We start from the raw sequence: 17,224 nt of genomic DNA, 5'->3' as shown, positions 1-17,224 counted from the left end.
AGGAAGGAAGGAAGGAAGGAAGGAAGGAAGGAAGGAAGGAAGGAAGGAAGGAAGGAAGGGAGGAAAGAATTTTGAATCTGATTATTCAAAAGGAGGAAGCACTGTGGGAAATTTGATTTTGAAGAAAAATGTGACTGAGAAAGAGAGCATTCATGTGGAGAGGAGCAGTAAGTCAAAAGCTGAGGATATCACTAGAGATGGTAGGCCACCTCTTTTTAAAGTTTTTCTTTGCTTCTTAGGAGTTGACTAAAAAGCCAAACTGAGATGGAACTTTTGCTGGAATTCCTCAAATACATTTTTTTAAAATTATTTTTATCTCTTACTATAATATTAAAAGAGAAAAGTGTGATTGGAATGACCAACTTCCATGTCTGTGGAAGCATGCCCATTTATCTATGTGTATGTATTAGGGCGTAAGTAGTCAGCAGCACTGTCAGAACATGATGCGATTTGTATAGATAGGAATTCATTAAGGTATAATTTTCAGAGTAATTAGCTTGAAAATGGTCAATTTATCAGAAACAGGACAGATATTCAAACTAAGGATTCAAAGCCAAATACTGAAAGGCATTTACATGACTAGTTCAATAGGAGACTGAAGGGTTGTGTGCACAAAGCATTTTATTTTTCCCAAGTGTAGTTAATTCATTTTGAAGTGACCTGTGTTCATATATTGAAGGCACCCATTCATGGGATACATGGGAATTCATATTTTAATGCATATGGTATGTCTGCAGAGGGACGTCATCCGCTCATCCGGCTGAGATGGGCTGACAGGAGCCCCCTGCTGGTCAACAGGGAGAAGTGCAAAGTCCTGTGCCTGTGGAAGAGCACATACCATGGCACATGTGGGAGCCAGACAGCCGTTTTGCTCATAAGGACCTGGGGGTCCTCATGGGCATCAGGCTGAATATGGGCCAGCAACATGGCCTTTCTGCAAAGAAGGCTAATGGTATCCTGGGCTGCATTACGGAAAGTATTGCCACCAGGTCAAGGGAGGTGATCCTTCCCATCTACTTGGTACTGGTGAGGCCACACTTGGAGAGCTGGGTCCAGTTCTGGGCACCCCAGTACAAGAGACATGGACATACTGCAGAGAGTCCATGAAGGACCAAAAAAACAATGAAGGGATTGGAGAATCTCTCCTGTGAGGAAAGGCTGAGAGAAACAGGACTGTTCAGCCTACAGAAGAGAAGGCTTATGGGAGCATTTCTCAATGCGCACAAATAGCTGAAGGAAGGGTTCAAAGAAGATAGAACCAGGCTCTCTACAGTGGTGCCGAGGGCCAATAACAAGAGGCATGTGGCACGAACTGGAAGACAGGAAGTTTCCTCTGAACATCAGGAAACACTTTTTTATTGTGCAAGTGCTGAAGTACTGTTACAGGCTGCCCAGAGAGGCTGTGGAATCTCCTCCTGGGAGATACTCAGAAGCCGACTGGACATGGGCTTGGGCATCTTGCTCTGGGTGGCCCTGCTAGAGTGGGGGTTGGATCAGATGGCTTCTGAGGTTCCTTCCAACCTCAGGCATTCTGTGATCTGTAGTATTGGTCTATATCCTAATGTCTTGAATGCTACAGTTGGTTTGGAGCAATAATCTGAAATTAGGTAAGTATTTCCCTTGGCAAATACTCTGAGGCATGAAACAGAGGAGTTTGCTTCAATGTCTGTTCCTTGCTGCATACAGACACAAGTTAGTATGTGTGCCTGTGAGCCAGGATAGTCTCTTGCATAGACAACAGCAGCACAGAGCTTGCCTTAGTTCAAGGCACAGATGGTCAGCACAGACTAGCATGTCTGAACACATCTCTCTTCGGCGTGCAGTTCAGTAGCCCACCAGTTTCCCTCCCAGCCATCTTCTTGTCTGAATTAGCTACTTAGTCACTTGCATGCACTGTTCAGTTGTGGGGTGATGCAGATCAGGTGTGACCTTGGATCCTTATGTACTGCTATGATGATGCTGTTTGAGGTAGCACTACTTGTGGTAGTGCAAGACCACACTTTACAATTTTGTTTGGGAGGAACTTGGAGCTGGGCAGAAATCTTGGCCAGAAGCATACTCAGCATCATATTGAAGATGTATTGCTGAAAGAATGGCTACGATGTCATGCCCAGTTCACACTGCAATGACAGCTCAAGAACAAAAAACTGAAAGCAGCACCAGGAGGGATCAAAGCTGTTAATATTCCTGCCAGAAGTGCTCGGTGCTGCAGCTGCTGACTTGCAGTGCCGAAGCCCTCATCTGTGAGATGTCTAGCACATCCCTGTGAGCATCCAGGTGCTTGTGAGGACAAGCCCTGTGTAATACTCCCTCCATCCATGTTGGCCAGTGCTAACTTAAAAACAGTGCCAGCTACTCGGAACGGTTGGAGGGAAGTGGTGCACACTTGTGAGTTTGAACTCACATCCAAGAATTTCAGTCACTTCTGGCTGTCTTCCACTTTATACCTCACTGCACATTGTAGGAAAAATCCTTCATAATAGGGAAGACCCTAGACAAGACCGTATCAGGATATCTACACTATAGAGAATCTTAATGTGAGAAAATCCCTTTGTGCAGAATACGGAGAGGGCAATAGAATTTTGGACGGACACTGTTCTGCGGATTAATAATCTTGTGCAGAATAAGCCCTCGTGCATATAAGCAATCCTCTGCACGTAGGGGCCTGGGACTTTACACTGCTTTTTAAAGCAAGAGCAATAAGGGATTAGATCATCTCCATTATGTTTTTTATGTGCTTTCAGTGTAATGGAAATTTTAATTGAAACTCTGGCTTTGCAAACTTTTGATGTTTAGAAGACATTAGAATTTGTTCCTTTATGGTGTGTCACAGGAATAAAAAGGAGAAAGAAGAGGAGAAAGCAGTTAATCACGATCTTTCTGAATCAAGAACTGTAAATTCTGCTGGTGTTTGGAGAAGGAATCTTCACAAGACTTTGGCTCCTTTCCTTGCAGTTTCTGTCTGGAGTCATAACGAGACAGAATAGGGCAGACAACTGCTGTGATTGAGTTAATGTGGTGCATTGACTCATCAGCCATTAGGTGAGCGAACAACCACCACATGATAATGAATTAGATCAAGAGGGCACCTGTAACATTAATACATTTTACTTGCAGACTCCAGAAGCCAGCTCTGTTGTGCAGACGGAGAACCCACAGCGACGGGACAGGTGCAGGGATGAGCTCTGCACAAGTGGGGCTGAGCAATTCAGTAAGGAAATGGACTGAGGCTGCAAACACATGGCCCGGCATTCTTTGTCTTCAGAAAAAATAGTTATCCTTACAGAATTTACATCATTTTGCTCTGCATTTATAACAAAGCAGAAAATGACCGTCTCCCAAACCTGCAGGAATAATGATTGGTTTGGAGTTAAACTTTTGGAGAAGGGGCTAAATTTACAGTTTGAGCCGCAGAGAATGCAAATTAAGTACTGACCAAAAATGCATTTTAGTTATAGTCAAAATCAGATTTCATTTATGCCCACACACCTCAGAACGTCCTCCGAAGAAGCGCAAATACAGGACGAGGCGCGGTACTGCAGGCTGTCTACCGGGTTTTTGTTCATCCCTTTCTATATGCTGTGCAGCCGGCGGTAAGCTCTGTGCCTTTGCGATGGATAAGCAAACACCCACATTTCATTTATTACGGAAGAAACTCCGAGAGACTTCGCTGGTGATTTGCTCGGGGTCACGCCGGCTCCGCCCGGTGGCGGAGGTGCGGCAGGTGCCGGCGGGCCGCAGTCCCACGGCTCTCTCAGGGCAGACAGAGCGAAAGCAGAAGTTCTCCCGCCCAGCCCTTCCCGCTGGAGCCGGGTGCGGCACGCAGCTCTCGCACGGCGCCTTGTTGGCACGCGGGCGGCCGCAGGCCCTGACGGGACGGAGGCGCGAGGCAGCGCCCGGCGGGCGGGTAGCGGGCAACCCGCCCTTCGCCGGTGAGCGCGGCGCGGGGCCCCTCCTCCGAGGGGGCGAGGCGGGGCGAGGCTGAGGAGGGGCGGCGGCGGCGGCCCCGCCTGGCGCTCGCACCCCCGGGCGGCTCGGCCCCGCCGCACCTCCCCGCGGGCGGGCGGGCCGCGGCCGGGGCGGTGCCGCTTTTCCCGCGGCCGGGCACAGCCCGGCGGAGCCGGCAGCACCCCGCGCCCGCCGCGGGGACGGGAACGGCGGCAGAGGGCAGAGGAGCGGAGAGGAACGGGGCCCTCAGGCGAGTCCCGGGGCGGCGGCATGGCGGCGGAGCGAGGCTGGAGGTAACGGCCGCGGCGGGCGGCTCCTCCGGCGGGACGGAACCCCCGGCTCCGTCTGCGGGCGGTGCGCGGTCGCTGCTCTTTTCCAGGGCCCCGCCGTCCCCCGAAAAGTTGTGCGGCGTCGCCCGGGGCAGCCCGCCCGGCACTGGGGCCCCGCGGCACGTCCCGGGCGTTCCGCGCCGCTTCGGGTCGTTCCGTCCCTGAGCAGAGCGCTCGGCATCTGCCTGCCGGCTGTGGTACCCAGCGCAGCCCTTCCGCCGCGTTTGTTTTTTTCCTGCTTCCCCGGCTGCTTCTGTGCGACGCTGTTGCCCTCTGGTGTCTGCGGGCAGCGGCGGGGCGCCGCGCCGGGCGGCAAACTCGGTCGTCGCTGGGCAGAAACCGTTAATGACTTCAGGTGGTAACAGCTCCTGGAATTCCCAAAGTCCCGTCAGGACGTTACAGCCGATCCGACCGCTAATACACAGCAACACGAGGCTTTTGGGAAATGGCAGAAAATTCTTCTCTGCTTTCGTTCGCTACTTTTTGCTTAGGTAACTTCGGTTTCTGGGTTGGTCTGTTGATTGGTTCGTGTGGCTTTGCCTTTTTCTTTATTAAAACGGCGGGCGGAGAAAACGGCGTTCCTTTGGCTGTCGGCATCGTCCTCGGGTGTCGGGGCGGAAAGGCGAGCTCTGGCGCTCTGCTGTCACACCGCCCGCTGCGGGGAAAGGGGAGAGTTGGGGCGGGCGGGGATGAGGGGACGTGCCAAACGTTGACCTTAGAGGCAGTGCGCTGGCAAGTCATGTCGCTCCTACTTTGTAGCGTTTGTCTTGTTGCTGGAAAGGAACGGGTTTTCTCGTTGCATGAGATGTATCTAAGATGTTCTGGTTGAAAGTATTGTGGGAAGACAAAGTAGCAATTTAAAGACCAAAACTGACTTTTGCACCCTATGGAAGTCTCCCTCTTAAATACCATGTAGTTGTTATTTACAAATACTTCATTATTAACAAATTCTGCTGCATGAGTTCCTGCCCTGTCAGGTTCTGTAGCACCGTATACAGCTGTGCAGCATTGAGGTAAGGATAGCTGAGGTATGAAAGAAGCTGAAAACTGCCTGCACCAAGAACTCAAAAAAGTGTGTCTATCTACCTGAATGTTTGTTCTGCATAAGTCGTTTTTTTGTTTGGTTTGGGGTTTTTTTTGTTTGTTTGTTTAGAGATACCTGAGAGATGTGCATTACCCGAGTGTTGGAGGGCTTACAAGCTTTGTTAGGCAATGCAAAAGAGTCTCGATGCCTTCCCCTGGCTGTTCATGTCTCATAGCACCATCTTTTCTGGCTGAAAATGTCTCCTTAATATCCAGCACAAGACCTCTTTCTCAACCTGCTCATGAGGTTATTATGCTTAACTTGTAAGTTATTGCTGCTTGAATCCTTCAGTCAGTAGAGTAAATTAGAGGTACTTTGGTATGTGGAGACCAGTTTCATATTTTCATGGTTGAGCTTTAAAAATCAGAGCACTGCTGCCCATGCCAGATGAGGTCGCTTTAAATGCCCTTTGCTGCTTTTTATCTGTCATTCTTATATCCAAGATTTACATTTTAGCAGCGATGATACAGTGAGTGGGAATATTTCTTGAAGGTTGTATCTTGTAGCGGCTGTCCAAAGCAGGATTTTCTGCTCAAAACAATTAAATAGCATTCTAATCACTATAAGCTGAAATGCCCGCATCAATGTGCTGAACAATATGTCTATTCTTGATGTAGGACTCATCCCTCATTTAACACATGAGGAGTGTGTTGTTACTGCTGCTGAGCAGCCACTTTGGTAGAGAACGGGCACAGAATTTAATGATGAGGGTTATCACAGGAGGCAGATGGAAAAATATGTGTAGGTATAGCAAAGCAAACAGAGCTAATAACTGAATAAAACTGTTAGCTAATGAATCCTGAACTCACAGCGCTTCTCAGCCATTTGTGATTGAAAGGATTTTCTTTACCCTGGAACAGTTTGTGAGGGTTTGTTTTGTTTTACCTTTGTATATAAATGTGACACAACTTTGTTGCTCCTAAGCAGAGGTGACAGTACACTGTTGCCTTTGCATAGGTCTGAGGTAAAACTAAACCAGATTTTCATATTGGGCTTCAAAAAACTTAATTTGAGAGCATTTTCTCTTTTGCTTTTAGTTATTTTTGCTTAGTCCATTGGTTTAATGTTGATAATTTTAAATATACTGAGATCTAGCAAAACGTTTCTCTTAGTTTTAAGTCTTATTGGTATTTGTGACACAACTTCAACAGGTACATTTTTTAAAGTATAAGACTTTAAGCAGTTTTCTGTGTTTGTCTTTATGTGGATACCTGTAGTTGTTGGATTTTTTTGTTTGCTTGTTTAAAAAAAAAATAGTTCTGAAATTGGATGGCAAGAACTATGTTTCTTTTGAGCTCCTTCGTCCAGAGAACAGCCTGTTTGTGCTGCACAGACAAGGCAGTCGTACAAAGCCTGTGCTGCAGTGTGTGCTGGGCATGCCGTGGAAGTCGTAGTGCAGAAATCTGCCAGTGAGGGCATGGTGTTTGCAGTGTTGCCATGGCACTCGCACAGCACAGGTCCTCACCCTCTGCGCATCAGTCTGAGCCCACGGATGGAGTTCCTGGCCAAGCGCAAAGACTTCTGGTGAAGTTGCTTCGATATTATGTTAGTTTTACTGCCGGGAAACACAAAAAATATGGTCTCTGGTTTCATGCTCTCTATGCTCGCTAGAGAACACCACTGTACCTTACTAATAGGTGAAATGCTCAGCCAGCTTTGTCTCACACGTTTGCAATGAGGTTATTGTGCTGAAATGATTTATAGAAGCCAGGGGTACAGTCATTTGTAGTTAGCAATGTAACCAACTCCAGACAGCTACAAATGGTAGGAACTCACCAGAGCCATGTGAGTTCATCGTGGTGTTTGTTCTCTCATCAGTTTTATCTTACTAGTGAATTTGGAGAAAAAGGGAAAACGTGAAGTTCAAAATCTGTATTCTAATACACCTCTTTCATTCTGGCTGGCAGAAGGTACCTGTGACTGTGACTGCCCAGCAGCACACATGGCGATTGTAAATCTTGTTAATAAGGTGATACTTATTTCCTGAACCTGTAGGATTTTCATGAGAGCTAGTCTGAGGTTGCGGAAAACGCTTCTGGAGTAGAAGAAAACGATGTTGAGCTTTGCTGCATTCAGAATAAAATGCTAAATTTATTTCCATGACTCAGCTTTCTCATAGCAAGATCTTGTCCTGCATAGTGAGTCCCCAAGTTAAAATCAAAGTTCTAAATTTTAGACATATGGTCAAGTAATTTTTATCACTAATTTTCACATTAAGGAGATATTTTGATACCTTATGCTTGGGACAGTGTAAATTAAAGCCACTGGTCTCAATTTTCAGATGATGGCATAAAAAATGCAAAACTATGTGAGAAGTCAAAAAATAAAATTCTAAAATATTGGAGTTTTATGCTATCATTACTTCTTCAATCTTTTGTAAAATGCTGTATTATTCTGCCATGAAAATAAGATTCCGTAAGGACAGCCCTGTTCTGAAGTGCTGCTTCAGAGAGCTTCCTTGGAGTTGGTATGTTCTAAATAATGCCCTCTATCCGTGTGTACTGTTGGCAGTAATAGTGGAGAACCATTTGCCCTTAAGCTGTGTCTCAGGCTGTGACAAAGCTCATCACAGTGGTGGTAAGTTGTACAGTGCGGGGTGGATGAGTGAGTGAGCGATGCACCTAGGAGATCTCTGTACCTCTGTCAAGGCTAGTGCATGGTGTTTTAGCCTGTAAGAATCCAGTGGAATATCTAGCAAATAACGTTGTTCAGAGTAAAATGAGGCTGTTCCTGTAGGAAAACAGCTGAAACTTGTCAAGGCTTTGGAACTGTTTTGATACTATCAAATGTATGTTCTCTTTTCTTTTTTTTCTGTGTTCTTTTGAACTCTTGCCACACAAAGCAGTCTTTAAATAAGCAAAACATTACATAAGCATCAAGCTGATTCAAGAGAACATGCATTTAAAATCTGTCTTATTCTGTTTTATTCCTCTTCCTTCCTTCCTCTTTTCAGTGATGAGGATGCCAGGTCTGGCTGTGGTCCTGCTGGGTCTCAGAGAATTCCTCAGTGTGAAACCTTGCTTCTGTCTTCATGTTTCTATTCACTCCTTCTTGCAGCTGCACTCTGTACCCCAGGAGGTACCTGCAGTTAGGAGCTAAGAATAAAATGGCATGGGCTTTCTTGTAGAAAAGCGCAGCTCTCTAGGCTGGCTCCAGATTTTCTGCTCCGTGGAACTGCATTAGGACGTCTTTGCTGCAAATATTTCAAGTGCTCCTGCTTCTTCCTTTATCAGCCCTTGAGTTGCAACCCTTCTGTAATATCTTGTTCAAACATCTGAACCCACAGCTGCTGCATCCAGTCAGCCCTTTCTTGCCATGAATTTGGGTCACTCTGAATTTTTCCTGCTCCAGGAAAAAAATCCTTCAGTATTATCACATTCATGTGGCTAGATAGGAGCTGAAGCTGGTGAAGAGAGTGACATCAAAATCACTCTACTGGGAGCTTCCAGCTCATCTGACTTGAATGGTTCCTGTCATAAACATAGGAGTACGTCAGGACTCTGTCAGAGCAGCTTGGGGAGGAGGAAGCAAGCAAGCCTTGAGCAGTATGGCGAATGGTGGCTGACTGCCACTCAGGGAAGCAATGGTACTTTGGTCAGTAAAAGTTCTGCTTTGCAGGTTCGTGTCTCTCTACTTGTAAACCAGACCTGAAGCTCTTTGTAAGGCTAAGTAAGACAAGGTGTGTGGTTTTTTGAAGAAAGCCAGCCATGTATATAATTTTTCCCCAAAATGCAGTAAGCGTTAATTCTGGCCACTAGTTTCTTGGCAGCCAGTCAGCTGCATTGGAGATGCAAAATGAAGGCAGTTTTCACTGAGAATCCTTTGTGCCCATAACAGAAAATCATCTGTCTGGAAACATGCCTTAAAAATCTAGTTTTAGTCATTCAAGTAAAACGGAACTTCTAGTTTATCATCTGCCTTCCTACCAATTTATATATACTTTTCTGCTATCTGAGTCAATGTTCTTGAAGTTAGTATGACAAAGATCAGATATCTCAATACTTAAAATGTTATTTGAGCTCTTCTAAAGGTACTTTCAGATTGATGTTCTGTATTTGTACATTCTTAAACTTACTTTCAAATATATGCCCCCAGTTTCTACAGGCACAAATTTTTTGGTTAACACTGATTAATGTGCCTACGTGCCTGAGTGAAAGGCAAATCCATTGTCTAAAAGCCATATATGAGGCTTTGTTCTAGTTGCTGGTGAGATTCAAGGCCAGGTGCAAGTCCACTGAGAGTGGAAAGGGATGATGTAATGGTATCTATGGAAAGTAGAATAGGAGTTGAGAAGAGCAGAACGTGGGCTTATCACGTTTAAAGGGAATCTTAATTATGAATGAGAGAGCTGACATATTCTTCATCTTGGTGCTCAGTTTTGCTGTTCTGATAGATAGGATTCCATGTGGTTTCTTCTCTCTTTTGCATTATCTCATTTTCCTATTCACTTCCTTTTACTGTGTGCTCATTATGTACCTGGCACTGGAAGGACCAGTCTTTAGGATTTTATTAGCATCACGGTAGGTATAAAGGCACTGTTAAGTACATCTTTTTTTTCCCTTTTATAAAAAAAAAAACAAAAACTTGTTTTGAAAATGTGGAGTGAAAGGCCACCTTCTTGATAAGAGCTTCTCATCTTAAATCACAAAGCAGTTGAGTGGCCCAAGTGCGTGGCAGTCTGTTGTTTGGTTTTTCTTGATGTTATTTTTTCTATTTTCATTTATTGTTTTGTAATTAATCTTCTGTATATCTCAATTTCTTTTGGATCAGAAATCTACTTGTTTTCTTTTATGATCATCTGTTCCATGATTCAGTGCTGAGTTGACTAGATTTCGTTTATTATCATTATCTCTGTCAGTCTGTATAGAAAAGTTCATATTTGATACAATTGAAACTCCTTTTTTAAACTTTGCTTTTTTATTTTTTTTTAAGCTGAGTATATAGGGATTAAGCACTCAGGAAATGACTGTTAATGTTACACGTGTAGTTTATCCCATTGCCATTTACAGATTATACACAGTTTATGTACTATAATGTGAAGTTACAGTAGCATGTTCTCTATTTGTAATATTCTTCAATCTCCTGTTGACCTTCCTTTCTAACTCTAGTAGTTAATAATTTTATGCTTGTCACACCTTTCATGTATATTATTAGAAAATTTGAAAGCAGTTGTACTGTTGGTTTGGAAAATGACTGCTTTCCTTAGGTACAAGTTGGAGCATAAATATATCCCTGGGTGATCTGCCTCCTAAGTTAGCTGTTGATTTATTACTCTTCTCTCAAATTTAAGAGCTGGGTTATTCTATGCTTTTTTAATATAAAGAAATACAAAGTACTTCCAACAATATGCAGAAGAACAGTATGTGGTCCAGTAAGATATGATTTGTATGATTTCAGTGCTGCAGGAAAAAGTGTGGTTCTGTTTAAAAAATACTCCTATTATACACATAATATGTAGCACACCTGAGTGTGTAAAATCTGCATGTTGAGTTATGGACTTTACAATTGTATTTTAAAGTGCATTATTATAGCACAGAATACACTTAATCGTGTAGAATAATGTTCCCCTAGTTTCTTGGCCTTGACGTAGAAAGGTTGTGAAATTCTCTCAATGTTTGTGTTATCAGCAGTTGTTTATTTGTAATTCTTTCGGTTTGGGGTTAAAAAAAAATAAGAGAAATAGTAAGTTCTTTGCTGCCATAACCTTGCATTTCAGTGCCTCCTGCATTCTACGTTATGTTTTGGAGCAGGGAGCGTGAGATTTAGAGACATTTTCATGTGGATGGCAATCAGCGGGAATTCTGGAAGGGCCAGCTAAGGAAAGCCTTCTGGACTTCTTTGCTCAGCACTTGGATTAGGTCTTTTGGTTCTTGAAACGTTAGGCTTGATTTCTGTTAGATCGAAGTGGAGGTTCTTCAAGCTGCACCTTCTATACTTGTGCTTGTGCTTTAGAGATATTTTGGTATTGCACTACTATAAAATGCAGAGTGATGGTTGTATTTTATAAAACAATGAGGTATAATGGGGAGCGGGAACAAGTAATGCTACTAATGTAAAATTTCAGAAGGAAACTATCACAGTTCTTTGAACTGTTTGCTTCTAAATCTCTCTTCAGCAGTGATTTCTGTTATCCATTAATTCAAATGTGACAATACTTCACAAATGTGGTGCCTCAATTAAATCTCTGATTTTCTTTTCTTCTAGACTATACCTTCTGTAAAGCTTTGTGGAAGATAGATGTGTGTGCTGCAATGGTGACATAAATGTTTGAGAGGACTGGAACAAGTTGTTGAGAACCTGTGTTTGTTTTTAATGCTGCTGTTGAGAGCAATCTAAGACAAATAAACAACATGAGTTTTATCATGAAACTTCACAGACATTTTCAAAGAACAGTTATTTTGCTGGCCACTTTTTGTATGGTGAGCATTGTTATTTCTGCATACTACTTATATAATGGCTACAAACAAGAAAATGAACTTTCTGAAATCTCTTCAGAAGTGGAATGTGGTGATCTTCCACTGTTTCCATACAAGCTGATGGAGATGAAGACCATGAAGCCTGTCGATCCCCTGAGGACAGATCTTGTAGTTCTGGTGTTTGTGGAAAGTCAGTATTCAACACTAGGCCAAGATATAATAACCATTTTAGAATCTAGCAGATTTCAGTATCACATTGAAATTGCATCTGGAAAAGGTGACCTCCCAGTGCTTATAGACAAAAATAAAGGCAAATATGCTCTCATAGTGTATGAAAATATTCTAAAGTATGTGAATATGGACTCTTGGAACAGAGGTCTTCTAGATAAGTACTGCATAGAATATGGTGTAGGGGTTATTGGATTTCACAAAGGCAGTGAGAACAGCTTGCAGAGCTTTCAGTTGAAGGGCTTTCCTTTCCTTGTCCACAGCAATCTGGGTATTAAGGACTGTTGCATTAACCCTTATTCCCCATTGCTCCATGTGACTAAATCCTCTAAGCTTGAGAAAGGTCCCTTGCTTGGAAATGACTGGGCAGTTTTCCAGATTAATCATTCAGCTTACCAACCAGTGATATTTGCAAGAGTAAAGACACCAGAAAACCTTTTGCCATCTGCTGCTAAAAGTGCTCTCCATGCCACGGTAATTCATGACCTGGGTCTCCACGATGGGATTCAACGAGTCCTTTTTGGCAATAACTTGAATTTTTGGCTGCACAAGCTGATTTTCATAGATGCCGTCTCTTTTCTGTCTGGAAAGAAGCTCAAACTGTCCTTGGATAGGTACGTTCTTGTTGACATAGATGACATCTTCGTTGGGAAGGAAGGAACAAGAATGAATGCCAATGATGTACAGGTAAAGTATGTACAGAAACTAATTGTTACAGCAAAGTACCATGTTTTTATTATTATTTTTAAAATGAACAGTTATTAATAGTAGAAACTCAGGACACAAATCACTAAGAATAGCCATGCGAACTCTTTGTACCTTGAGAGAGTAGCCAATATGACTGGCTTTCAGTAGTCATTAACTCAAGGTGTAACAGTTCCTTCCTCCCCTAGGCTGGAGGACTGTCAGTGCAGCTTCACTTCTATAGGTACTACAAGAGAACATAAGATAATACGAGTCACTGGTTAATATCACTTGTTTTCTCTCAAGTGACAAAAATGCTTGCTGAACTAAGTTCTATAATCTCATCGGCGGGCACCTCTGAATTACATTCTCTGTACTATGTATAGAAAATAGTCTCTCAAAAGAAAATTAAAGATGACTAGTTGCTAAGTAACTGTTAAAGAAAGGTGGTTAAGAGAGGCAGTTTTCATTTCTCCCTAAGCCCCCAAGCACACACGGTTCTAATTAAATAATTGCAGAGTATTTAACTCTACTCTGATGCCTTCTGCCTAAACGTATACTTCAGAAGTGCTTGGAAACAGCACAGGTCTTCAAAGCTGGACCAAAGATCTATTAGTATGTAATGTACTTGTTGCTAGTCTTACAAGTGGGAAGTAAATGTGGTGAGCAAAAATAAATGTCAATGTAAATTTTGAAGAACAGATTGGATTATTAGCTTAAAAGTTTAAAAGGGATTTCAAATGTCAGAAACTGGTTACAGCATTTCGACTTTCTTAGCTTTATGGTGCTTACTTACAAGCAAGGTTTGTATTAATTTAGGTCTCAAAAGCTTGTTCAGTCACTAAATGACTTGATATTAAAAATGTTAAATTTCCATTTTAACATTTCAAGTTGGACGTTCCTAAATGTCCTTTTTTACTCTCTGTTGTCATGCTGTTCAAGTAAAGTTGTATGTCGGAGTCAGTAGGAATAATGTTATTTCTTGCTATGTGCCTCACTTTCTTTTTGTGAAGTCTTGTAACAAAGAAGATAGAGATAACAGCAAAACTGATACTTAGTCTAGAAGCTAAAAGTCTATGAGATGCTGATGATTCGTTTTCTGCTGGAAACATGGGAACATTTTTTTGTGAAAACTTTCAGCATGGAAAGATGATCTGAAAAAGGATGGGAACTGCATGAAGACAGTCGTCTTTTTATTATTATTATTATTATCATCATCATCAACTAGATTTTCTGCTTTTTTTTATTGGTAGTATATTCATCAAATTGCAGCAGCCCTGTATATATTGTGTTATTAAACAAAAGACTTGTAGTTACTTAAATTTATTTTAAAATTGTAACATACACTAGTTTCTGAAATTTCCTCTGCGTATGCAATTATAAATATGTTTCTTAGATAGGTAGGTGTTTCCCCTACGCAAAAAAAAAAAGAAAAAAAAATTGTATGGGATAGGAATAGAATAAAGGTGAATTTCTGTATGGAACATGGTGGCAACATTTGAGTTAGGTGGATAAGCACGCTTTGGGAATCTCCAAGGTGCAAAATGAAATTGAAGGAACGAGGTGATGTCTGACCCACATCGATGGCTAAACTCTGTTGTTCTGCAGAAGGAGCAGTTTCTATTAACAATTAAATAAAGCCTGAATTAATCTCCCACTAGTTGTACAGTAGCAATTTGAAATATCATGTTTCAAATTTTGTCCCTGTGAATGACACCTGAAGATAATCATTCAAACTTATCCTAAAATGAAAAATTGCCAGAATTACAGGCGGCTATTGAGACAAATTAGATTAAAGCAAATACAAAAGGATGAACTGTATTGTTTTGAGAGAATAATTTGCAGTATGTCAGAATGTTATCTTTCCAAAGTAAAACTGTCAAATTAAATAGAAATAGTATCAAAGTGGAAATAAATGAAATTATCCTACTTAAAAGTTATATTGAACTATGCTCTGAAAGAGTGGAATGTGAAAGTGTTCCCTTCAGATTCTTCATCTACTTAAAACGTTCTATTAAACATGTTGTTAGGGCTGTCAGGTACAATGCATCTTCATTACTATTAATATCAAACGAATTGCCCTCTGTGGCACATTGACACGTAGAAGGAATGAAATAAAATCAATTTGCAGTAGTTGAAAATCTGTTATTGTATAGTGTATTTTGCATAAATGACACTCCATTAGACAGCAGTGTTTTACTGGGTTCTGTTGCATTGACTGTGACAGAATTGAGTGTAAAAAGAGGTTACTAAATGAAGAGTTGGTGTAATTTCAAGATTAACTCATTTCTGCTAAGGTTACATAACAAATACTGGTAATATAGAATTGGGTATCATGTTTTTTGTGTTTTAATTTTGTTTAATGCATTTCCTATCTAATATTTTCTGGACACAGTCACGTCTGTGAAGACTGAACTTACTTAATGCAAGGTGGATGTTTCTTCATGCACTTCATTAATTAAAGCAAAGTGATTTAAACCGCTTCAAAAAGTTTCTAGTCTCCAGAATAGCTGCATGGTTAGTTCTGCTCCCTGGATAAGGTGAAGTTTAGAAACTGGAGAGTTATTGCACACATGATACAAGACCAGTAATTTATTAGTGACTTAACACTGACCCCTCCTGGTCCATCTGGCCCAATCCCTGTTCAGGCAAGGCTATCCAGAGCAGGCTGCCCAGGACCATATCCATCTGGTTTGGGAGATCTCCAAGGAGGGAGGTTCTGATTCCAAGTCAGGTCAGGTTTTCAAAAATTTCTTCTCATTTTTTTCATAGGCTAAACTGCTCTCTTCTTTGAAGTTTGTGAACTGGAGTTGAGAATATCTGAAAATTGCTGTCATAAGGTTAAGTGGTATTTTTTTTTTTTATCAGTAGTATATATTGACCTCAGAAGAGGTCAAGTCAAAAGCAATCCCTCTACAATGAGTGCCTTCTGCATCTCTTAAAAATTAGACAGAGCGGTGGTGCTTCAGCTTGAGTATCTGTAGTGCCAGAAATACAAGTGTAGAGAGCCCTTCTGAAAATCTTTGGACAGTTTATATATAAGTCCTATAAAACTAATAAGTTGATTGTTTTATTAAACACTACAGTTTTTTTAAATAAAAAAATAACCACCAAACCTTGAAACCATACTTCAGATTTTTAGGTTTTCTGATTGTTACCAATTTGACTGTCACTATATAAAATCTGGACAAATAAAACTGTTCTCCCATGTGCCATACTGAGTAGCTGCCACTGTGTATCAGCGGTAATCATCCATCTTCATCTTTATTTATTTTATCATTTTCCGGTATAATAGAAATAATGGAAGAGAACATTCTCATAGTCTAATTGCCTCCCACATTGAATACAAGTATAGTAATGTCATCTCAGCATTCATTTTTCAGTAACTGTTTTTCTCTCTTAATATCTGTCTAGCAGGAGAGACCATTATGCTGTGACAGTGTTACAATTTTTCTTTATGCCTTTTATTCTGTGCAGTCCAAATAATTCTTTGAAACAGACAGACAATCTATCTAAATATCTGCAAAGAAAGTTTATCTTAATAGACCATGATTGTCCCAGCTGACAGTCTAGTAATTTAATATAGTCTTTCTTTTGTCACCCTTACTTTTTGAATTTTTTTCAGACTGTAAAGCATTGAGAAAGCCATCTGATATTAGGAGGGAAATTAAATACAACTTCTTTATGTTCTACTGACTGTATGGTGCTGGTGGATTACAATGGAATATGCATAAGTTGGTCAACCATTTCTTTCATTTCCCCAGTCCATCACTTTGTGTATTTCCTTGAGAGATGATCATGCTTTCAGAATGAAAAATTAGAACATTGTGATTTTTTTTATTTTTTTTTTAAATCATTAGCTGTGTGATTTCTTCATTGTGGGATCATTTGTACTTTTCAAAAGAGGTAATTTGAACTGGTCAGGTAATCTCTACACTTTCTTCATGTAAGCCTAATTTTTTTTACCCTTTTAATTCCTGCACATGCTCAGGTTTGGATCTACGGTGTTCATATTATGTGGGAAGAGTCTGGACTAAATGAGCATCTTTGGTCATGCAATGCATACAGTAAACAGCGCACAAGTGGAATCATGCTTACGCTTGAAAATAGTATGATAGATACTTCTTGTGTTTTCTTATTATTCTTTTATAATTGCTAAGGAAAAACTTTCTTATTAACCATATACATTCTCGAGAAGGGTGTTATCTTTTCATTTAATCTATTTTGTGAGCACTTAGGCAATGCATCGATCAGGAGACATGCATTTGGGAAATACAATCTTGAATTTGCAAAGTATTTTGGCATTAGACTTGGTAAGGAATTGGACTGCAAGAGCAATCCACCTAGTGGTTCTCTTTCATATCATCTGTGCCAAATGGTGTACTGATAGCACAGAGGATTTAGCCAGAAATAATAAATTCACAGCATTTTAGCCTCTGTCACTCACAGTCTGACATCTTGCCCAGACTGTGAGTTTTATAAGGTACACGTCTATATCAGAACTAGTCCTCTGTCTTTCCATAGTGGACAACATA

The 17,224-nt window shown here is 41.3% G+C and overlaps 1 protein-coding gene and 1 long non-coding RNA gene across 5 annotated transcripts in view; one reads left to right on the top strand and one right to left on the bottom strand.

Annotated features, from left to right (window-relative positions):
- The window catches only part of LOC110398215, a 6,214-nt gene extending 2,651 nt beyond the window's left edge, over positions 1-3,563 (bottom strand). Inside the window, exon 1 of the long non-coding RNA XR_002438262.1 lies at positions 3,490-3,563. This is a non-coding gene — a long non-coding RNA (uncharacterized LOC110398215). The remainder of the gene's footprint in view (positions 1-3,489) is intronic.
- The window catches only part of LOC110398213 (bifunctional heparan sulfate N-deacetylase/N-sulfotransferase 3), a 75,776-nt gene continuing 61,592 nt past the window's right edge, over positions 3,041-17,224 (top strand). The window contains exons 1-2 of one of the 4 annotated variants that reach the window (XM_021395670.1): positions 3,041-3,932; positions 11,566-12,692. In XM_021395670.1, coding sequence (XP_021251345.1) covers positions 11,712-12,692 — 981 coding nt within the window. In that variant the 5' untranslated portion in view covers positions 3,041-3,932; positions 11,566-11,711. The other 3 variants (XM_021395668.1, XM_021395669.1, XM_021395671.1) reach the window with 3 other exon arrangements.

Source organism: Numida meleagris, chromosome 4 (assembly GCF_002078875.1).
Source record: "Numida meleagris isolate 19003 breed g44 Domestic line chromosome 4, NumMel1.0, whole genome shotgun sequence".
Classification (NCBI taxonomy): domain Eukaryota; kingdom Metazoa; phylum Chordata; class Aves; order Galliformes; family Numididae; genus Numida; species Numida meleagris.
Note: the sequence above shows the minus strand (reverse complement) of the source record. Positions and strands in the feature narration are given on the sequence as shown.